The sequence below is a fragment of the Colletotrichum fioriniae genome, assembly GCF_027942845.1.
Source record: "Colletotrichum fioriniae strain IMI 355084 chromosome Unknown scaffold_5, whole genome shotgun sequence".
In the NCBI taxonomy this organism is placed as follows: domain Eukaryota; kingdom Fungi; phylum Ascomycota; class Sordariomycetes; order Glomerellales; family Glomerellaceae; genus Colletotrichum; species Colletotrichum fioriniae.
In genome coordinates, this window is record NW_027076841.1 from 2578736 (window position 1) to 2602299 (window position 23564).

At 54.4% G+C, this 23564-nt stretch overlaps 3 protein-coding genes across 3 annotated transcripts; 1 reads left to right on the forward strand and 2 right to left on the reverse strand.

The window, feature by feature from the left end:
• Positions 1-1676: 1676 nt before the first annotated feature.
• N0V96_005343 (uncharacterized protein) lies at positions 1677-3684 on the forward strand (the record flags this gene model as incomplete). The annotated part of the gene is given in 2 exon segments (XM_053198839.2): positions 1677-1684; positions 1704-3684. The coding sequence occupies 2 exon segments, from the start codon at positions 1677-1679 to the stop codon at positions 3682-3684; spliced, it is 1989 nt and encodes a 662-aa protein (XP_053043763.2).
• Positions 3685-4496: 812 nt separating this feature from the next.
• atg5 (Autophagy protein 5) lies at positions 4497-5234 on the reverse strand (the record flags this gene model as incomplete). The annotated part of the gene is made up of 2 exons (XM_065757376.1): positions 4497-4708; positions 5228-5234. The coding sequence occupies 2 exons, from the start codon at positions 5232-5234 to the stop codon at positions 4497-4499; spliced, it is 219 nt and encodes a 72-aa protein (XP_065614145.1).
• Positions 5235-13310: 8076 nt separating this feature from the next.
• On the reverse strand, positions 13311-16198 carry N0V96_005345 (uncharacterized protein; the record flags this gene model as incomplete). Its single annotated transcript, XM_053198216.2, has 4 exons — positions 13311-13797; positions 13849-14502; positions 14552-14653; positions 14706-16198. 4 exons carry the CDS (start codon positions 16196-16198, stop codon positions 13311-13313), a joined length of 2736 nt encoding a protein of 911 aa, XP_053044264.2.
• Between the last annotated feature and the right edge of the window lie 7366 nt (positions 16199-23564).

The following is a 23564-nucleotide window of genomic DNA, read 5'->3' on the forward strand; positions in this document are numbered from 1 at the left end:
GCGGCCATCCCGCTTCCCATGCTGTCAAGGAGCGCTTCGTCTGCTGGCGACTGCTTGAACTCGTCCGCGTTGACGAGGTGCCGTTCCCAATGGAGACAAGTCTCTCGGGCAGCTCCATCGGGCTTCGAAGATACCTATCCATCTGAGGCGCTGGCGCTGTGTAATAGGCACCGGCTCTAGACACACACCAACCCCACCGAACCGTCAGCATTCATGACCCTGCGACCACACTGATCAGAGCCAGAGAGGCAAAGAGGCAAAAGCTTACCCGCCATTTGAGGTGGTGGTACCGGACGGTGCGGATCGTTGAGACATCGTGGGGAAGAAAAGGGGTAAGATATTATTGGTGTTTGAATTGATTGATTTCTTGCAGATTGCAATGCGCGACTACAGCTGTAAGAGGATGATTGTTCGCGATAGTGTCTACGAGATGCCTCAGATCACAGCACGGAACAGCTTCTGTACATATAGGGATCCTGAGGATGCCATTTCTAGCGATGACCTGCTCCGCGCGGTTGGCCAGCAGCAAGTTCTGCTCAATTGAGGGAATCGCAAAGGCACGAACGCGCTGTTTAGCCTACGGTTGGCCTCAGTGAGGCTTTCCAGATCTTTCATCAATCTCAGTTGATAAATCGTGGGGAAGGGGAAAGAACACCTCGCGCATCACCTGCGCGATGCTGCGCAATCCTTCAGTTTCGCAGACTACCATCTTTGAGTCGTGTCCAAAGGAGGGAAAGGGTATTTTCGGTCAGCATGATCTTCATCATTGGCTGCACCTGCATAGGATTGCCTAGATTTTGGTGCGGATCGTCACCCCCCTGGCATGGCACAGCCCGCATACTCGAACAACAGCGCAAATGCGCCCTTTTGAAGTGTCGCTGTGGCTTTAGTTCGAGGGCATTTCAGAGCCTGCTCTCCCCCCTCCTTTTCCCCCTCTCTCCATCTCCTCGTCATTGTTCCTGACGCCTTTTTTCCACATTTCTATGCTTCGCATTTGCGAAGTTTCTGTCGGTACTTGAAACTTTTGACACTTCTGTTGTGGGCAGCATGGGACACAAGACAGTCGCAAGCAGCCGTATGACGAGGCTTGATGCAACACAAGTACACGATGGTGTTGCATCATCGAGGCCATCTGCCACCGCGTCAGCAAGGGTCGATGAGGCCTCCAGGGACCTTGCATATCGGTCCCTTCACATGAACCGCTCATCCCGCTGCGTAACCATCGTCCACCAAAACACCAAAGTTTCCGAGATGCCTTCACCTTGTGCAATCTCCTTGGAGCGACCGCTTTCTTGGACCCTTGATACTCCTCTGCAGCCTGGAGACCGGCGTCACTCGTCCCTTGAATCGGAAAACATGCCCGGCCTGGCGTATCGTGTCAAACCACAACAACCACAGCCGCATAACCCGAGGAAACACCAAAGGGGAAGCCCGTCTGTTGACAGCCTGGGAGAGCGGCCGGGTTCGGCAGAGGAGAGACACTGCAAGAGGATCTCGGGTGATTCCGGCTATGGGTCAGATACGCGGCGACGAAGTCGTGACCGGAGCGGAGACGCTTTTGAGTACCAGAACGCGAGGCTCGGAAATGTCGAGATCCATCAGAGATCGGAGTCCGAAATCCTCATCCGCCGATGTCCATCACCCCAGTCGGATAGCGACGAGACTTTGGGCGTGCCATGGCGACGTATGAGGCATCTGCGTAGACATAGCGCCGCTGTCGCTACTACTTCGCCCATTGACCCAGCCCTTGCATCGCAAGAGGTTGGACTTGCAACGCAGAAGACGAAAATATGTGAGGCACTATCGAAGCAAAGCGAAAGAGTGGCGACCAGCAGGGAAAGCCTGGACGCAGAGAGGCAGATATGTGACAATGATCTCTCCGTTTCCGTTAAAGGCCTGCGGCGAATGAAGGGAACCACAGCTCTGCGCGACTCAGTTGGCAGACAGCAACCCCCAACATCGAAAAGCAGGGTCATGAGAGCGCTCAGGGGCACGAGAGTGCCCAGCATCACTTCAATAAAGATTCCGCCTGTTCCCGAGGATAATGCTTCACAACATCAACTTTCGCTCATCGGACCACCATCCATCCGGAGAAGTTCCACGTTTGGAGATGACCTCACTCGGAGGGCTAGGAATCGCTTATCCCTCTGCGAGGACGCTGATGGCCACCCCGTCTCCTTTGCAGACCCACGCACGGCTAGGCCGAGCCTACATATCGACACTTCAAATGAGCCTCGCGCACAGCTTGAACGGCCCCTTCAGCCCACCTCACTAAAAATGCCGCGACCTGTCTCCGGCCCGCCCAACCTCCCCCTGAACTGGCACGCAAACCTGACACCTCGGCCATCTTTCCTTGCCGTCGAGGAGCAGTCCGACTCCGCCTACGACAGTGGAGATGAATCATCCATCGAGTCGAGCGTCTTCTCAGTGCCGGACTCACCCATGGAGCCGTGTCAACTCGATCGGGATGATCCGTTCGCATTACACATGGATGTTATCGTCGGCAGCATCTTCCAACGCTACCAGGAATGGAATGTCCGGGAAAGGGGTGGACAAGGCCGACGAGCCTCGGGCCAGCGCGTGAACACCAATACGCCCGATTCCGGTCGTTCGTCGAGGAAACGCTCGCACTCTGACGACCTACCTGACCAAGACGCCTCAGATGGCGGGGACTCCAACGTGATACCGGGATTTAAGAAGCCAAGAGTCCCAACGAACACCTCGAAGTTGATGTTTGCGTGCCCCTTTTGGAAAAACGACCCCGATAATCACCGCCAATGCTACAAAAAGGTTCTCAGCCAGATCAAATACGTCAAAAGCCACCTCTACCGGTTCCACGCCGCACCCATCACTTGTCCTTGCTGCGGCGCCGCCTTCCAGGACGAGGAGACGCGAGACCAGCACGCGCGTGCACGGCGCTGTGAGGTAGTTAGTGAGGGGTACATTCCCAGCCACGAAGGTCTCTCCCAGGGCCGGATGCGACAGGTCTCGAAGCGCGCGAACCCGAGCCATAGTCCCGAGGAGCAGTGGTTCACCATCTGGGATATCGTGTTCCCTTCAAAGCCGCGGCCGTCATCGCCGTATATTGATGGTGTGCTGTCGGAGGACCTCTGCAGTCTGCGCGAGTTCTACACCAGTGTCGGGACGGATATGATGCTGGACTACCTAGCCTCCCGAGACCCCGGCTTCGCAAGCGACGAAAGGAGGGCCGCCATGTACGACCGCGTTGCGTTCAATCAACTACAGGAAAGGATCTACGAGGCATGGATGGCGCGTCGCGGTCTCCGACGGATTCACGATGCCAACATCTCCACGACGCCGCCGCGCACAGAGTCCGATGAAGCAAGCCGTGCCTCCCCAGCCAACGGGGTTTCCTCTTCCAGGCGCGAAGATGATCCGGTACAACAGCAGCGGACGCAAACACAGACGCCGCCGCAGCGGCTGCAACAGTGTCAAAGCTCGCAGGAAGAGACGACGACGACGATGATTCAGCCTACGCCCGTGCCGCCGGATATGGCTGTGCAGTTTACAGGCCAGGACTTTGGGGAGGCTGATTTCAGTCGCGATGATATGTATTACGACACGCATACCCAGGCGTTGTTTGCTGATTTGAATGGTTTGTTGCCTAGTGCTGGGCGGCCGGAATTTGACCAGGGCGGGTTTGGATCGCCGTATATCAGGTGAGGTAGGCGGTTATAGATCTGATTTTGATGTTTTGTATTTCCGGCTAGCTCGGGTTGTTCTGTACTGTAATTTTATCACAAACATAATCTACGAGAATGCTTATATAATAGCATCTTGATTATCCACACTCTATCTAATAAAGAAGAACCAGATCTCAGAACGAAGTGGGTGGTCCTCTGCTATCCGATAATAGTCCAAAGTGACTCCCATGTCAAGCATCACCGCGGGCAATTTAGGAAACACGAGGGTTTATGGCATAAATATGTAGGGAATAAACTCTCGCAACCTGTGGCTTGAAAAATGATGCATTTAAGTGCGGACTCCAATGAACTCCAAACCCCCCGCCCAATCCATAAGACGCCCTCCGTGCTACGTGCCATCCATAGTACCCTTCACACACCATCTTCTATCTATTTACCCCCCCACCCCTAACTCGTTTCTTCTCACAGCAACACGACAGCCAAACACAGCCACCCATCCGGATACGCCGCCTCGCGCATCAGATCCTCCAACGGCGCCGAAAACGGCACGGGCGAGCCGTGCAGCACGACGTTGGCAAGCACGGGGTCCCGGCTGGAGGGGAATAAGCTGGGTAGGTGGGACTGCAGCGCGCGGCCTAGGGTCTGGCGGGTGCGGGTGCCGGGGATTACGGGGGGATGAGGGTTTGGAGGACTTTGAAGGCGCCTGTTCCTGGTGTGTCTTTTGCTGATGCTGGTGCTGGTGTTGGTGCTGGTGATGTTGTTGTTGGAGGTACCTGTTGTGAGGTTGGTGGTGGTGGCGGCGATGTGGTGCTGGTGTTGGCGACGACGGTGTTACTGCTGCCGCTGCCGGTCCCGGGCGGGGGGCGAGGACGGGATGTAGACGCGCAGGGGCACGTTGCGGAGGGGGTGGGCGCGTTGAGGAGGAGGGCGTTTATTTTTTGCAAAGGAGGCGTAGTCGTTGTCTTGGACTGCGTTCCAGAGGGACGAGGTGTCTGCTTTGGAGAGGGACATTATGCGTTTTGCGTTGCCGTAGCGGACGAAATCTGCCTGTTTTTTGGGGGGTCAATTAGGATTAGGATGGATTAGGTGGATTTTGAGTCAGGTGAGGCAGGGTAAGAGCTGGGTTTTTGGGGGCAAAAGGTCTCGAGCGTTCTTTGTTCGAGGCGGGTGTGTGTGTGTGTGTTTCTCTCTCTCTTTGCTGTGAGATTTTCTTCCTTGTGGGTATGGGACATTGGAGGAGGCGATGACGGAGAAGAATGTGGAAAGTGGAAAAATGGAGGGGCAGGTGATGATGGGTTTCTCTTGTGGCGTTGTGTAAAAGCAAAATCCCAGCTTGGATGAGAGACATATGTCTGGATGGCGGGGAATGGGACATGTCGCTGAAAAGATGGGCAAATTCTCTTCTCGATGCGCAGTATGAGACAAGGGAGAGAGGGAAAAGATATGACGGGAAGGGGGGTTTGAGAAAGAGAGACAATAGAAAGAGGTTGGAGAGAGAGAGAGAGAGAGAGAGGGGGGGGAGAGAGAGAGAAAAGGAGGGGTCGAATAGGAGCTGAAGAGACAAGACATGTCTTTTGCGTAACTCTACTCACCTCTTTGACGCAGTTGAGAAAGGTGTCGCCGATATCCCAGCTATCGCCATCGCTGACGGTAAGGCGCCACGGTAAAGTCGGCTGGTAGAGGTCGACGAGGAGGCCGAGGGGCAGGTTGCGGAGGAGGAGGTCCTCGTGGTGGAAGGCGGAGACAGGGGTGGCGGAAGAAAGCGGAGCAGCAGGGGGACGAGGAGGGCTAGGTAGGAGAAGCGCGGGAGGGAGGTGACGAGCGGGGTGTTTGGGGCGGAGGGTGGATTATGTGCAGAGGGATCTGGGCGGACCAGAGGGTTTGGGGAATGGAGGACATTATTGTAGAAGGAGGAGGAGGAAATTTGTGGTGATATTGAGATGGATGGATGTAGAGGTGGAGGGGAGGTGGTAGATTGGGATGGAGGGTCTGAATGATGTGGTGGGATGAGAGGCCGGGGGTGAGAGGAGGGTCAAGGAGTCATCGTTGGTAGTGGTGTTTGATGCTGGATCGTCGGGTCTTCTATACGGTTGGTGACAAGTTTGCAGGTATGCGGTAATGTGTATGTAGGCCAGATGAAGCACGGAGGGAGCACGGCGCGGAGGCTCGAGGGAGTGACGTTACAGATTGTCCGGCGTTGAACAAGTGACGGTCGGGACGGAGGCGGAGGTGGGGCACCTTTGGCCGTCAGGAAGGCTCACGAGCCCGGCCGAAACAAAGCCCCGCCATCCGATGATTACATAAGCTACCCGAGCAACCTAAGGTACCTTACGAGCAGCACCGCATTGCCTCTTTAAGTTACCCGGGCCATCCCTGGAGCTTTCGCAAGCTCACCCTGCACACCATCAGCTCTCAGCTCCCACACCACATCGGCATTCTTTCGTCCTACCTTGGCTTACTGTGTTTCCGTACACCCTTAGGCCCAGACTCCCATTACGGAGTACGGATAGCAGGAAGTGGTCAGGGGATTTTCTCTACCTGACAGCGGGTCCTTCCACGTCCACAGGGAACGTCCCTCCTTGGAGTCCATGCTTTCCGGGCGGCACTAGGGGCACTAGGGCGCTGAGCTGAGAAGATCCTACTGCAACTTCACCTCATCTCATTTCTTTCATTTGGACCTGGTGGTTTCAACCTCAACAACAAACGCACATTTTTGTTGGTCATGCTTTTCCAGCATCAGAACCGAGACGTACACATCCATGGTTGATGTTGACTTGAGGCAACTAAACCTCCTGGTGGACGGAGCTATCACGGCGAGATGTTGACGCGATGCCCCCTGGCAATCGGAATCATGATGCCCGCGGCAAAACTTTTGAAGCATGTCCGGCAAGGCGAGCCAGACACCACATCGCACATTAGGCATCATCATCATCTCGCTCTTCTTGCGCGTACTTCGCACTCCGTACACTCCGTTAAACGCCGCCTGCCTCCGAGCGTCGAATCGCCTCGAAGAATCCATCTTTGAGCCTTGTTGCCTGCGGATCTGTCCATGAGAACGGATACGGATACAAGTCCAGCCTTTCAAGATTACTGTACGACCCAGGCATGATTCGTCGCCCGCCTCACGCGCGTGCGGCGCGCCAAAAGGGAGTCGGCATGCAAAATCCTGGAAAACCACTTCAACGGCACGTCGTGGTCAGTCGAGACTCGACTCGATGGGTGCACATGACCCGGCCGATCACCCTCGCTTCGCGTTCGACCGCCGAATCGTCGTCGCTTACGGAGTACATGCGTCTCGTCACTTCGTATGGATACCTACACCCATAGCTATTTTCCACCGCTGCTTGGCCAATCTTGCCTGCCTTGTCCAATGTCTGCCGTCTTACGGATACTGCTATCCCGTACCCACTGAGTTCCCAAATCGGCTACCGACGGGCAGGGACAGAGGACCTATCCAAGCACCAAGACCATCTCTCGGGGAGCTGTCTTCGGTTTTTTTTCTGCTCACTGAGTCGTCAATAATTTGAATCGCCGACCACTACTCGCACTACTCTTCGTCCACTACCACGCTATGGGATATAGACTGTCACTCCTCGCACACCCCTTGGCCTTCACTTCTCTTCGACTCGGCGGCCGATGCTACGCGGCAGGCAACACGCCGCACAAGCAGGCAGGACACAGGACGCAGGAAGGAAAAAGCAAGAATAGGCCGCGTGCCACGCTGTAGCTCCGAGACAAGAGGCTTGGTTACACGAGAACGAACCAGAGGTCCCCACCCTCTGTGTCTCACTCTATCCTATGATGTTCAGGCATCTCTCAGACTCTCACTCTCTTTGGCTCTCAAGATCTCAGAGCTCTCTCCATCTGGGGGTGTTATCCACCAACCAGGAGCTTACACAACTCGCACACCCCTCCCTCGTTGAGATTTTCTGCCAACAAGCTCAAGCCTCCGCCATCTCATACGGCTTCTTCCCAAGACATTCCTTTTCATTGATTTGCTTTTTTCCTTTTCCCTTTGAAAAAGCTCTTTACTTCCCCCAGTCTTGGGAACAGGTCTTGGTCGCATTCGGGACCGTGTCGGTGGTCACAGCATGGTATGAACCAAATTTCCCCGGCATAAATCTCAACAACCCAGTCAGACCGTTAGACCACGAGGTTGGTGATCACTGATGCGTTCACATGGCGTGGGGCGGGGAGGGGACCAATAATCATTTGGAGATCAAAATGCCAGGGTCTTTCGTCAAGACATGTCCGCGTCCATAAGAAGTTGCGACTGCAGTATCTCACATGAGCGACTCAATCTATTCGGACATCTCACCATATCTCTCACCATCTCCATATCCCAGGGCGGTCAAACCGCCGCGGATTCAGATGGAGGGGGGTGGTGACGAGTCAATACCCCCAAGACCCGAACTAGAGCGAAACCCTTTTTTTCTTTCTTACCGCGCACTTTCAGGCTCTCTCATCTCAATTTTACCATCACCAGGAGGGGATTCCATAATGGCGCTTTAATGCCGTCCTAGCGCAGTTCACTAATCGGCAATCGAGGCGAGCTATCAGATTTCCAAAGAATACTGCGCAGTAGTACCAGCAAACGCATCCCTGTCAGTGTCGCGCTGCTGGCTAGGCACCTCTACTACACACTTCACACACACTTCAACAAGTCTCATGTCTCTTGGAATGCTATCCAGGGTTTTACGGGAGTCAAAATCGAAAGCGAGTTTAGCACCTTCTTTTACACTACTTTAGTAACGTAACTTTGGGTAACTCTGTCTGGGTTCCGTCTATTTGCTTTTTCTTCTTCTTCTTCTTCTCCGCCCGGCCGCCGTACAGGTCGCAGACTGCGCGCTGGATTACCTATATCTGGCATGTTCTGCCCTTCCCGCCCCCATTTCTAGATTTCTGTGCTTTTGCTTTGTAGAGTCTACATAATACTTGGTCAACGCCCCCCTCCAGGGCCCCCTCTCCTTTCGTCACTTCTCATTCCTGACAGAATCACTCAAACGAGATGGCTGCGCAGCACAGCGCAGCAGCAGCACATGCGCTGCGACCTTCTTTCATGTCCTTGCATCACCTCACCTCTCTCTGCTTGGTTCTGCCGCTGACGCCGCCCTGCTCTTGCTCTCTCTCGATCAGTCTCCCAGTCCGTGCCGTCCCCAAAGTACCTTTGAGGTCGAGTGACTTTTGAGTGACAATGTCAGCCAGAACGACGAAAGAGCTTCTCTGCAGAGCCCAATCATCAATTTAGTCTCCAACAATTCGAGGCTCTCACCACCACCCTTCTCACTCGAACCCGCAAAGCTACCCTTGTCATCAACCTCTCTGCCTTGCTCACACGCCCCCCCCCCTTTCCTCCCTTTCCCTCCCTATGCTTGTTCCCGTCACTTTCCCATCACATTTTTGCCGTTTTTCCCATATCCCACGATGACCGCAGAAGGCCGGGAATCTGAAAATCGCCCATGAAATACGACGCAACCACCCCAAATCCAATCTTAGCACCTCCAACTCCAAGTCTCCAAGTAATGGTGATTGACCCGGGTGCAAGCCAAAACGACCAAAGATCACATTTCGTAACCCCCTACCCCCGGCACAAACTCCCAAACAGAGTATGGTCTTCCCGCTGCCTTACCGCCCCATCCCGTGCCCGCAGCCCTCCTCCCCCATACCTTTGGTTCTGGTTCTGGTTCTGGTTCTGGGCCTCTCCCGTCGCCCTCGTCCTAAACTCCTAGCGCGCCGTGTGTGCGTTCAAAGACGACCATCACGACCGTCGACCACCATCCCTATCCCACGCCCCGCGTCCCGCCTGCGTGTCAACCGTCCGCGCCGCCGCCGGCCTCGCCTTGTCCAGCCTCTCTCTCCCCCCCGTCAGTCACCTACCCTACGTCCTCCATCGCCGTGCCCGTCCAGAAGAAAGGGCGCATTTTTCTTCGGCTAACCCAAGTAAATGTGCAAGACCCCCCTCCCCGTCACTTACTACCAAATACTATTGTAAATAACCGCACTTATCAACCTGGGATGTGCTCTACTACCGCTACCGCACCCATGCCCCCGGGAGAGAAGGGAGAAGGGGGCCGGCCACACGGCTCAAGAGAACTGGTCCCATGGCACTGGGTCCCGGTCCGTCAGTCCCGCGGCGTCCGACCCCCCTACGGGTAGCAGGCAACAGGCCTATACCATACCTAAGCGTATCCTTAATCCCTTATTTCAAGTTTTTGACTGTGTCGAAATATTGATCTGGCACTTTGAGCTGTAGAACACCACGACGACGCCGCAGCCACGCAGATGACAGGACTCGGTGACACCCACCAGACCGCCACAACAACATCCCCCATCCCCCCATCCACCGGTTCCCTGGATCTGTTGGGGCGGCCTTGGGGTGTTCTAGGTTGTTGATCGTGTAAAGGTGCGGAGAGGGGGGAAATGCTACGCCAGCCAGGCCCGATCACACCTCTCACTCCTCAACCCAAGCCCAGGCTCAGACCCAGCATATGATGCCTCGGGGATTACTGAATGTGTTTTTACCCTTTCTTTGCTTACCTTTTACGCAAAGGTGCTAAGGTAGTAGATTTTCACCTTGGCACGCCGTGTGCGCGCGTCTACCTGCTCTGCCCGTCCGGGTTCTACTATCACGACCACCTACCTAGGAATCTTTGACCGCCATCTTTAAGCCTAGTGAAAGTAAAATTCAGAAAGAAAGCAAAAAAGGGGGTGAGCAGCTGTCAAAGTGTCAAAGTCCCTACCACCGTTTGACAGGGCAGGGCACCAAGAACAGGAAACGGAAAAACCGAGAGTGGAAGAGGAAAGCGATTGATGACTGATCCAAGTCCTGCGCAATCCCCGATTCCCAATCCGCCAAGTCCCGTTCCCAAAATCGATCACAATTTTTGTATTGTCCTCACACCGATACCCAAGTGTGCTAGGTTACAACGTATACCAGGGGTGGGGACAAAGCGCAAAACGCAAGGGGGGGAGGTTTTTGTTCAAGAACTTGTAATGTTATAGGTGATAGAAGTCATGCCCCCAAATTAGCCCAGGTACGGGAGGGAGTTACCTAATAATGGGCGGGCGGACGGGACGGACGGACGGTATTTACAACTTGCGGTGACAGTGACAGTGACAGAGAGACATGACACTCTTATTGAGGCAAAGGCGGTAGAAGGCAAGGTAAAGCAAGGTAAGGTCAGTAAGTAGTAAGGTGAAGCAGTTGAATCTCTCTCTACTACTGCAGACGTCTCTTTCCGTAGTCCCTGTCCTGTGCGTGTGCGTGCGTGTGTATGCGTTCCGCGCATGCCTTTCGGACGTAAAAAAATCTTCGGCCGCAATGCAAAGCGGCACGATATACGGCATACACAAAAACCCATCCATCAGCGATCAGGATACCCGAGACCGGGGAGGCGGGGGGGGCTGGGTCCTGGCCTATTGTTGGTTCACCCTACAGATATACATTGACGGCTTTGTCATTGTTCCCACATCTGTGGCCTGAAACAGGTGAGGTGAAAGCAAATCTGACGTATCTGTATTTTTTCTCCCCCTCTCATTCAAAAGAGTATGGAGATGTGATTGATCGTGATATGTATTTCTTCAATTAGCTGAGTGTGGCGTGACGGGGGGGACGTTACTTGTCAACGTCAACTTATCCAAGGTTTACCATGTCCGCGGATTGCGTGGGTGATCGGTGTGGGGGGTTTTCGGTCATTCGGTTCCCCGGGGTGTGGTGGAGGATGGCATTGGACTGTGTCGATATATGAAGATGGTGTAGACCTCGCCATCGCTCAGTTCTCATGATTTTTTTTATTTTTATTTTTTTTGGACTGGTGGACGGACATTGCAAACAACCCGCCCTCCCCCGGATTTCTGGTTCCTTTAGGAGCTTGGAGGTACTGGCGAAAGGCTACTCTTCTTGTTTCAAATTGCTTCTAGAAGCCACGACTCGAATGCCCGTCTGTTTTTGGCATTTGATGATAATCTGCCACAAGAGCGGCAATGGACATGTTTAATATTCATCACCACATCAAGAAGAGAAACCAAGTTTCAGGGGCAATAAGTTTTTCGTCGTAGTACTAATATACTAAGGAACAATAACATAATTCAAAGAGAAAGAAGCCACTTCCCCACCACGCCTCCCTCTCCTCATTTGGTATCTCCTCCGCTGAAAAAATAAAGGATCTCACCCTAGAAAGTATAACAAAGCCGTCAATTGGGAAAAACCATGACAACACAAAACAACTTTCCCCCCTTTTCCCCCTTTTCCCTGCCCTCCAAGACCTTTGCCAGATGGAACCATCCACCACGTAGACAAGCCAGCCCCGCCATAACAACCAGAACCGATAGACAGAACCAACATTTAGGTGAATCCAGTTCTCCGAGAATGAGGGCGGGGGTCAAACGACAACGACCAGACCACGACCACGACCACGAAAGACAACGACTATGATAATGAAAAAAGTCCCCATGGAAATAGGATATATATAAAAGAAAGGTTTGCAAATGCTGCCCAAAAAACGTAGTACCAGAAAAATACGCAAACGCAAACGCAATGCTTTGTTTGGAGGGTTGTTGTTTAAACAGCCAACCAGAAGGAGAGAGGAAAAGCCAACAGAGAGAGAGAGAGAGAGAGAGAGAGAGAGAGAAAAGGCCAAGAACCAAATAAACAAGAAGAGGGCGCGAACCAAAGAACTCGGCTACGAGTCTTGTCTTTATATGCAAAATCCTTCCTCCGCCCGCCCCGTCCGGCCCCAATCCTCCTCCTTTCCCTTCCACCCCTCCCTCTTTCCACCGAACCGATTTCAAAAAACGACCCTGCGGAGGTCCAGCGTCGTCTGATAACGACAGAGAGTGGTAAAGAAAACAAATGCTCTTGTCCACAAATCCCGTCTTCTCCTTTTCCCCGTTGGCCCTCTCTCCTGCCTGGCCCGTCCCCTTTACTCCCCTCAAGCCTACCGCTCCCGAAACCATCCCCTTTCCTTCCCACCTTTGTCCGTCGGCTTCATCATCCACATCAAGCGTAGGGTATGAGTATACTGAGTTGCTGACACTTCGGTCGTGAATGAAGAAAGATTTCGGTCCAGCAGAGCACACTCTCGCCAACGCGTAAACGGAGGCAATATGAGCTGTGGCAAAACCAGGGAGGATCCAGTCAGAATACCACAAAAGGTTATCAGATTCGAGGAGTGTTTTTTTGTACTGCGTAATCGTATAGAGGTTTCCTTTGTAACAAAAATGTTTTTTTTTTCCGGTTTCCGGGGGTTTCCAAGGGGGGTAAAGGGGGATCTCCAAGTAGGTACGAGAAATGAAGTGAAAAATGAATTTCGAATTCGCAAAACGCCGGTTCATGGATGTTTGTTGTTCGGGGTATGAAGAAGTTCATGACCAAGAGCGGAGGGGGGCCGTTTGTCCCGTCCATCCCCCGTCTCCTTTTTCCTCTGGCCCGCGCATACACATTGGCATTTCGTTCCGCCCAGATTTTGATTCCTCCCAATTAGTTTGTTGCCTTTTGTGAAAGCTTTCCATAATACCAAAATAGTTCCATCCCGATCACCAGTGTTTCTGTCGTCATTTGAATCGCGAGCGCGCGCAGGGGAGTCTTCTTCGTGTACTGTTTCTCCGCTTTGGTAGAGATCGCTGCGTTGGGGAGGTTCCCCGTTTTTACATCTGCATAGGGTGTCCAGGGTGTCCAGGATGTCCAGGGTGAGCATGGTAGCCGTGTCCGTGATTCTGCGGGTGACCGTGACCCGATCCATTGCTCAGCGAGCGGTGTCCCTGGTTTGGAGAGTTGTTCGCGCTGCGGTGGTTAGGTTCGATGAAGGATGCCATGGACATGGGGCCCGGATGGTGGTGGTGATGGGCCGGCGGTGCGGACGAGGGTGGCGGAGGCGGGGGGATCGTCGGCCCCGTGTGGCTGTTGTTGCTGCCGAAGCTGCTGGAGCCAACCCTCGGGTTTTCGGTAAAGAGCTCCTTCTCGATGTGTTGAAGGATATGCATATCAATCGTCAGGGAGCTAGATGACTGGGCATGCATATCGAGCATGCTAATGGTTCGTCGGAACAGCATCTTCAATTCTTCGCTCGACACGAGATGGTGCAAGTACGGATCGCGGAAGGCTGCTGCCAAAATCAAGAGGTTACCCCATTGCCTGTGGTCGTTAGTGTTGTCCCAAAACACCACTAAGAAAGTTACAACTTACGCATGGGCTGTGCCAAAGATGTTGGTGACGAGCAGACGCTTGCTGTCGACACCGTGGAAGGCCCGAGTACTCTCAATGAGGGCCTTGATACCTCTTTCGGCATATGCCTTGACTTCTGGGTCGAGCTCATCGTGTCGACGGATCCCGTGAGAGCCCTGCCCCACGAAAGCAGTCGCATCGTGTTGGGTGAAGACGCCAATGTGTCCCACTGTCTCCTTGTTGAGCATGCCTGAGCCATCAGATCGTTGCTTCAGCCTGTCCGAAACCTCCAAAACGAATCTGACAAAGGGACGGTAGATGATGACTCGAGCGCCCCAGTACTTAGCACGCAATCGCGCATCAATGAGTTCCTTTGCTGGTTCGTCGTCCTCGTTGAAGTGGAAGTCCTTTGATACCCACCGCATGCTTCTCAGCTGCTCCTCCAAATCCTGCACCTTGCTCATCTTCAAATTGATCGAAACGTGGATGTCCTGGGGATCGTAGAGCAAGTTGTGGATGGTGTTCAGCGTCTTTCGCAGGTACAACTGTCCGATATAAGAGTCTCGCACTCTGACAGATGTGTCGTTCTCTATGAGCTTCATATTAGGCCACGGCATAATGTGCTCGTAGTCGAGACATCTGGATCGTGGTAGTTCAAGTTCCGCAATGATATCGCTTGAGAAATTGTCAGCACTGACCAGCAATCTAGTGTCATGGGACCTACTTTTCGAGTTGCAGACAGCTCCAGTATGCGAGGAGGACCATGTTGTCACGCTTCTTCTCAACGGGATTATCGAGACCCATCTTCGAGAAGCGGTCCATGTCACTACTCGGGCATTAGTTTCCATCAATCTGATATTCGTCTTCGGTCAACTTACCGGCGCATGATCATGTTCAAAGCTCGTGCGGCATTGAAGAACATGGCGTCACTCTCCAGCACTCTGCCTAGTTGACCATGGTACAGACCAGCAAAGATGAAAGTCTGGGCGTGCTTCATCGTCCAGCCAGCCATGTGGTTACCCATAATGTCAGAGGCATAGGCGAAATATTCCAAACCAGGAATGATGTCGTAGTTGCGCTTCATCGTGTTGGACTTCAGGCTGCCGGCGCCGCTGCCCTGCAATGAAGGCCGTCTGCTGGGAAGACTATTGTTCTGCTCCTTAGGTGAAGGCAACCCGGAGGAATGCGAATGCGAAGAATACGATGGAGGCGACGCCTGCGCACCGGGGGAAGATGGATATCCATTCCTGTTCATGGGAGAGTTCTGGCTGTGTTCTACCATGTCCCGGGGGAGGTCAGGAATCTTGGACTGGTGCAAGCAGATCTTGCCCAAGGCAAGAATGACCAAGACCAGGGCGTTTTCAATAGTCCTATGCGGCCTACCCGGCTTCTTAGGGAGCTGTATTGTCTCTTCAGGCTGCTGATCCAGTGCTGGTGAAGACCGCTTCCGCTTGTTTGACATTTCTGGGTAGCTGCTCGTCGGCGCAACGAACTTGGCGACGCCAGGTGCAGTCGGCTTGGGCTTCTTCTCGGTCTGCGCAATGTTGTCCAAGAAGCGTTTAACGAGGACTCTCAGGTCGCCGGGGAGAATGATTGGGTGCAAGGTGAGGATATGAGTCTCGAAGCTGGTGATGTATGCCTTGACCTTTTCTTCAGAGAAATCCGGAGCGCCGTCGGGTGTGAGCGTGCCACTGATGTATCCCATGCTCGTTGGCGGGCTCAGTCCTCCGACCTGGCCCCAAGCCTCACCTGGAGAGGGCGAGTTTCCAGTCTCGGAGAAGTTGTCTTCCATGACATCCATTGTACCAAAGGCCTCAGAAGCCGCGATACTTGTAACGCCACGGCTGGAGTCTTGCCCGCTTCCCTCCCCGCGCCCGTAGAGGCGCAGAACGCCGCGCTTCTCCTCCTGGGCAATGGGGTACTCCTGAGGGTACTTGACATTCTCCCTCTCCAGAATTCCCTGGGTCATCTCCTTGACACCCGGCCAGAACAAAATGGTGTCGGCTCTGGTTGTGTGGTTTACCGGAATCGAAGGGGGTCCCGGCGCTACAGGTGGTCCGGGAGGATTGTCGGGCGCGTCGTCGTTGTCCATGTCTGTATCATGGATCTGGTGGGCCAAGTCCGTCTCGCCTACGGCCATGGGCTGCGGCTCGTGCATCTCTTCGTCGGGTTGAGGGTACGTTTCCACAGGCGGCGCGACAACTGGTGATGGTGACTTGACGAGCGATTTGTCGGGAGAATCATCCGAAAGCGGCGGCGCTTCAGCTTCCATCTTAATGTTGTGCATGTTCAACCTCTGTTCCATATTTTGCATCCACCTTTGCTGAGCGGCAATCTGCGCCTCAAATTTGGCCTCCATCGCGCTCTTCATCTCAGAAATCGCCTCCAAAATGTCTGTTTGGCCCTTGTCGATCCTATTTCCAATATCAGCAAGAAACATTATTTGAGGGAGGGGAGGCAAACTCGACTGACGCCTTTGGAATAGGATCACGATATTTACACTCGACACCCTTTTCTCTGCAACTTTTGCAAGGCTTAGTCTCGTCACATTTCGCCTTTAGCTGCCGACAGCTGTCACAAGCCTAGAACATATGGTCAGCGCAAACTGATCTAGTTGAGAGGGCACTCGCGTCGTCGCACCTGAGAGGCTCTTGTTGCCTTGCGCTTGGCAGTGGAAGAAAACTGTGCGTATATTGACTCGGGAGGGTGTTGCGGCTGGTACTGCGGCTGCTGTTCATAATGTTGAGGTGGCGGCGGCGGCGGCGGCTGGGCCATAGGAGGAGGAGGAAAGCTGCTTCGGTAGCCCCCCGGCGTGGGGGGCATCTGCTGTGGCCCGTTGTCGTAGCTCATGTGTCGTCGAGAATCGTCGGGGTACGGTTGGTGAGAAGGATGCGGCGGCGCAGAGTGCGGCGGAGGAGGGAGGCCGTCCTGTGGCCCACCTCCTGTCGAGTGAGGTCTTCGTGGGTGAGAGAGGTTCTCGTCGTGCGGCTCTCTCTTCACGCCGCCAGGGTCTCGGCTTGGAAACGGTGGGTAAGGCGGGTGCGCAGGTGAGGGCGGGTGTCGATAGTGGTCCTGCATGGGCGTGTAAGGAGGCTCTTGCTCATGGTGTCGTCGGTCGTCAGGATGATGTTGCGGCGCCGGGTGAGGAGGGTGGTGAGGCTCGACGGAGCGAGGAGGGTACGGAGGCGGCTGCTGCTGGTGGTTATATGGCGCAGGCGGCGGCGCGTGTTGTTGATGAGGCGGGAGAGGATGCTGTTGGTGCGGCGTCGACGGGTGCGAGGGCGGCGGGTGGAGTGGTGGTAGATGGTGTTGCGGTCCGCCGGTTGGTGACCACGAGTTGGTGCTCGAGAGACGGGGGCGTTTGTTGTCAGGCTGCCCCGGAGGATCCATGCTTGATATATATGTACATACGTACAAATGCTTATGAAAAAACAAGAGACGAAGCGAAAATAGGGTCAGGCCAGATCCGAGGAGGAGAAGGTGGCGGCCATGGAAAAGCTATGGGCAACGGAGAGGAAGAGCCAGACGTCCAGTTCCGGTTCGGACCAGTCCAGTAGTCTCTCAAAGCTGAACCAGCGCAACGCAACGCAACGCGACGCAGAGACGGGAGCAGCAGTGGACGGGGATGAGGAGAGGAGGGAGCAAGAAGGACAAGCGAGCAACCAAGCGACCAAGCAAGCAATCAATCAATCAAGCAGGAAGCCTGTGTGAGTTGAGGGAAGCCGGGACGGGGAACGGAGATCAGGTTGGGTTCTGGGTCTGGGGCAGCAACAATTGGAGGCTCTCAGTGTTTGGATGAAAGCATGGGGCCGTGGTGGTTCCTCTTCCTGATGGCGGCGTGTCTGTACGTATGTACGGTACAGAGAGCGCGTGGTCCACGGTATACCGGTACGGAGAAGTGCAACGTAAGTGTACGAAGTACGCACGAGAAGGGTAGGTCGGTGTGAAAGTCGGAGAGGTACGGATAGTACAAAGTAGAGGAGGGTGAGGGTGAGGAGTAGTAAGGTAGGAGGAGGAGGTACTTGGCAACCCAATGTCGGGGGGGGGGATCTAAGTCGTTGGGAGTCGAGGTATCCGTATCCGTAGACCTGGGGATGTATCTGTAGAACCTATCTTGGGTGTCAAGGACCAAGGACCAAGGAAGGTATCCGTAGTAGGGTAGGGACTGGGAGTCTGCTGGGAGTGGAAGGGCGGAAGAGGAGGCGCGGCGGCGGCGGCGCGCGGCGAGGGACGGGAAGCTCGATTCGAGTCGACTCGAGAAGTCTTCCTACTCGACTTTGGGAACCCGATGTGGTGAGTGGTTTGAAGTGTTCCCGGCTGTGTGGTTCTTGAAACTTGGGAAATGGGATTTTCCCACTCTGCGAATGCGCCCGGATGCCCAAAGGGTCGGCTTGGAACTCGAAGGGGGCGGGGATCAGCGCGTTGGGCAGAGATGGAGCTTCCGCTATTTTTGCTCTCTCCTCTTTCTTCGGGTTGCGCTGCCTTGGAGGTTTGACGGGGGTGACGGTGTGAGCGAGGTGGGGAGGGGGATCTCTCTTTCTCTCCGACTGTTGACTTGCGCGTAGAGGAGGGAAGAAAAAGAAGGTCGAGAAAACGTCAAATTCTCAAGCGGCGGCGAGACGGATGGATGATGATGTCCCGGTCGCCATATACCTTGCTCCCGCGCAGAGAGTAGACGAGCGCCACGGCTACAAGGTACACGCACGAAGTGGAGGTGTCGGCATGAGGTACTCGGTACGCTTGCTCGACGGAGTATCCTTACTCTAATGTACGATGGCGGGTTGGGTGTGTAGACTCGGATGTAGGGTGCGAGAAAAAGTTGGAGGCAAAGGCAGAAAACGGGCACCACCCGTTCCAAGGCGGTCTGCTTTTGGTGGCCTGGTCTGACTCTTGTTGACTATCCGTACCTATTCTCCTCTTTGGCCCTCTACACAGTACCTATGCTTCTTGGAGCTTGGCCGAGGGGTACGCGACGTGGTATCTGCAAGTATCTCAAGCTCCTGGTTGTGTGTGGTATGTGGTAGAGACAGGGATGTGGAGTGACTGGATAGAGACAAGGCAGGGAATTACTTTCGCGACAAGTCCATCACTCTTAGCCCTTCCTCCAAAGAAAACAGAGTGGGAGAGAGACAGACAGACAGACAGAGAGGACCACCTGGGAAATCCAATCGACCCTGCCAAGTCAAAAAGTCTCAGAAAGCTAGCAGGGCCAGGGGGGGTCAATGGAAAAAAATAGCAAGGGTGGGTTAGGAGGGACGAGAAGGGGGGGATAAAAGAAGAAAAAGAAGAAAAAACACGCAGCAGCAGCAGTGCGGCGACTTCACACTATCTGGACAAGTCTGGGATTGGGGGAGTCGAGCTAGGACGAGGGATCTTCGTGAGCGAACGAGGGTGGGGTGGGGTGTGGATGTGGGCGTCCCAGTCCTTTTCCCTCTACCGTCTAGGTACCGATTACTCCGCAGCATGTCGTCGTCCTCGGCGTCGTCGTCTTGGAGCTTTGCTTTGCGCTGTGTGTGGGAAAAATGAAGACGTAGGGAGGGGGGCGTGCCGTTAACATGCCCATCGACAGCCTCCGCCGTTTCTCCCACGCGCGCCGCCCTGCAAATGGACGAGAAAGAGTGGAAGTGCGTGCGTGCGTTCCTGGCGACGGGGGGTTGGAGGCTTGGAGAGCGTGTCTCGCGTGTCTTGCGTGTGTGAAGCTGCTGCTGCTGGCCCGACCTGATCTGCTTCCTCCCACAGCCTACGTACAGGTAAATCCTCATGTTGTACACGCGCATGTACAGACAGAGAGACGGTACTCCTTGTGTACTGTGCCGCGAAGAGTACCGTTTGGGGAGAGGGACGTATGCCCCAGTAAGTATGCTTGTCTTAGGAAGTCTTCCAACAGCCTGGAAATCTGCTCTTGTGTTGCCGGTGGCTTGCTCGGTTGTTTGGTTGCTTGCTTGCTTGCTTGCTTGCTGAGAAAATGCACTGCATACCTGGACGGCGGATATGTGGTGCGAAGCATAGGTAGAAACTCTCTCCACCCACATCAACCACGCGCACACAAACAGAATGCCTACACTTGCGCAGCAGTCGGGACTAGTCGTAGTGTACGGATACTGCGGTAGCAAGAAGTTGGCGACTGTCAGGGATGGGTAGTGCCCGGCTAGCAGACCGACTCAGGGCATCCCCCAATGCCATCCCCATTCTCATTCCCATTCCCGACACCGCTTCTCAAGCTTGTTTGGATCCGATGCAGCAGCAGTTCTCGTCGGCTTTCCAAGGCACAATACCAGTTCCGGACGGGACGCGCCGCACGGAGATGCTGTCGGGAGAAAAGAGGGGGAGGGGGCCCGGCGCGCAAGAATTCATGGATGACCGAACCTCAGAGACGGAACTATTTTCATGCTCTCTCTTTCTTCTTCTTTGTTTCTTGCCATTCTCTCCAAATCCCTCGGTGTATGCCGTCTAATACCTGTTCATAGAGGCATGGACCGGCGCATTCTGGATCAAACTCCATGCCAGACAACTGGGGAAAAGTGGTCACGGGATTCGAGAAGGAAATTTGCTTTCCAGCAACGGCCGTGCAAAGGAATGTCCAAGTTCCGCTTTTTCTGGGGCTCTGGTTCCCCTCTTGTCTTGTCTTGATCATTACGTCGCTGGTGGTCCCCGAGGGGCCAGCTGGCCGGTGTAATGTACGGTGAGCTGACGTGTGGTTGCGGTGTAATAGAAAGATGCCAGGTCCTTGCAAAAGAAGGGTCTGCTGTATTATTAGGTTTTCTTTCGGTTTGGAAACCCGCGGGCGTGCGATGTGATGCTATGCGAAAGGGCGGGATGGGATGGACAGGCAAACAAAACGAGTGCGGAGCAGCGACATGCAATCCATGCTCCAGCTCGCCCAAGTATTCAAGTATGAGTATCCGTTCGCAGTGCGCCGCCTCAATTCGTCACTTGACCGCTCCGATGCGCTATGCTATACTGTGCTGTGTTGCTTGCTGTCATGCCGGTGTTGCTGCTGCTGCTGCTGGGCGCGAAATACTATCCGAGTATTTCGTGGATGCCGACCGCTAGACTGGGCGACAGTTGGATTGGACGAGGCTGTTCGTGGCGGGCGTGGCGGACGTGGCGGGCAATTCTTCTCAACTTGACCATCCTTAAGCGAATCGACGTGAGTCGTGAAGAGAAACAAGCGTCGACGTTATTTTAGCGGCTTGAATGTCGTACACAGGGCCCTTCCTTGGTGGTGGGCGTGAGGCGAGGAGTACCAGGGGGAGTGCAAAAAGCCTCTTTTTTTTTCAACTCTCCCTTCCCTTCTCGCTGTCTCTCAGCCTCTCTTTTTCTCTCTTCATTTCTCGCTCGCTCGCTGCTCAGGTCTGGGGTTGACTAATAACCTGACGAATGACGTTCCCCATCGGTGATATAAAACCCAAATGCATGGACGAAAAGGCCCGTTCGTTTGCTGACTACGTCAAGGTTAGGGCGGAAAAGGCCGGAACAGAAGGGCTGAGGATCGGAGCTGGCCTCCGTCACAGTGACTGACGAATGTCAAGAGAGAGAAACATGGTGTGGTGGGCGCGCAATGTTGCCGCAGGACGGACGAAAAGTATGCGACTCGCCAAAGTCAAACCAGAGCCAAGCCGGCTAGTTGTTGGCAAGCATCTTTTGATAGTGTGGGATACGGATACTGTATGTCGAACTGCTGCCCAGTAGTAACGATTCATTCGCAGAGACGGTGAACCGTCTTAGAGCAGAAAACTTGCTCCGACGCCGTGGTCCAAGGGACCGGTACCTGGGAAGCACGGAGGGTGCCTGGAAAGACTCGGAGCGCCGAGGGACCTGCCTTGCTCGCGCTCGACTGGGGTGACTGAGCCTTGATGTCGGTCTGAGCAGCTTTTTTGAGATGTGGGATGAGATGGGATGGGAGAGGATGGGGAGGGGTCCTCGGCAGGCGGGCGAAGGGACAGGGGGTGTGTGGAAAGCAAAAGATGACAGCAGCTTGTCCTGAGTTGCTTGTTGTTTGTTGGTGCGAGTGGTGGCCTGTGATGCCTTTTTTCGCTCGAGGATGGAGGGCACAGGTTAGGTTCACCACTACCGAAGTCACTCACGAGTGAAAGAGCCAGCAGCGCTGAGGGTGGTGGTCAAGGTCCATTTGCTCGTTGACGCCCGCTTGAGAAGAAGCAAGGGAGCAAGGATGAATGCTGCCCGTCAGTCGTGGTTAGCTGCCGAAATGGAGGTGAGGGGCTCGAGACAGACTGACAGAAGAAGCAGTCTTGCCTGCGGATTGCCCGCCTTATCCTGATGTCGGTGACGAAGAAGCCAAACTTTGAAGAAAAAAAGTGTGTGTGTGTGTGTGTGTGTGTGTGTGATAAGTGCCAGCCGAAGGTTGGCGAGAGTAAAGTTGACCAACAGAGTTGAAGTCCAAAACCGTGCTGTACGGATACGGGTATCGCCGCCTATCATCGTCAACATGCTCGTGTATCCATACGTGTTTCCGTCCATTGATATGCACCAAGAATGCCTTTCACAACACTTATGGGCGATCTCGTTCTGCAAGAAGAGGCGCCATGTTTGCTCTTGGTCTGCTGACCACCTGGCTGTTTGAGTTTGATCCTGAAATTTGGTCTTGGTCTTGCACGTCCTAGACCTTGTCGCAACACTTCAAGCCTCTTCTGGATAACGGCGGCGTTCGCAACGGGGTTGATGGAGCTGTTGGAGCTCTTCCCTTGCGGGGCGCAGTGGAAAGGCCGCTCCTGTCGGCCGGGACGGTCAAGACTCCAAGTCACCTGGGCGGCGGCGGTGGCCTCGACAAACGACAAGCAAGTGTACTCGCAATGCGGTGACGTCGCAGGGAGAGAACCAAGTAACTTTCAAGTACTGTCAGCCCCTCACTTTCTTTTGGAGGGGGGGATCGCTGGCCGACAGTTCGCGCCGAAGGTCCGCGTACTCGATACCGCTTTCCCTGGCGGTTGAGGCGCAACATGCGGCACACCTCAAATGAGCCGGCTCGTACTCGATACATCGATCTGCGACTCATGGCTGGCTTCTAGTATGCGCAGTATACGGGAGAGCAGGCCATTGTTGGGCAGCTCATGCTCCACATCAATGCTCTTAGGTTCTGCAACGTGATCTTCGTCTCTCCGAACCATTCGACTCCCGAGGAACCATTCGAGGGCATCGACATTCAAGTTGAACAGACCGCGGGGCCTCCAGTCTTCGAATACGCGCCGTGAGCCGTCTGCAATTCGGCAAAGAGGAACCCATCGCTGTGGAGCTGATTAGTGGGTCTTAACCCCAGAACGGTTTGAAATTTTCTTTCTTCTCCCCCACCCTCAAGTCGCGGTGGCCCGCCCCTCTTCCCACCTCTACGGTTTTGTAGTTTGTAAGGACTTCCCAATGAGCATCCAATGCTGCCCTGTATCTTCCAGAAAACAGAGGAAAGTGTCTCGGAGTTTGTTGGCTGTCACTTGTGGGTGGTGTAACTCCTTGCAGTAGGATCCGTTGCTTGTCTGGCTGAGAGCTTGTCAAGACTTGAGAAGATGGCGATTGCTCCATTTCGAGTTGACTCGTTCTATTGAAAAGACCCCTTCACCTTCAACCTCAACCTGGTTTGAACGGGAGGGCAACAACGCCAAGGAATCATTTTTGCGTGCTCGGCAAGTGGTAATCACCTCAAGTCCGTCCCGGATTCGGATTCGGCAGCGCCGGCGAGCTTCAAAGGCACATGGACTCATCGGCCGTGTGTCGAAAGTCCGTCC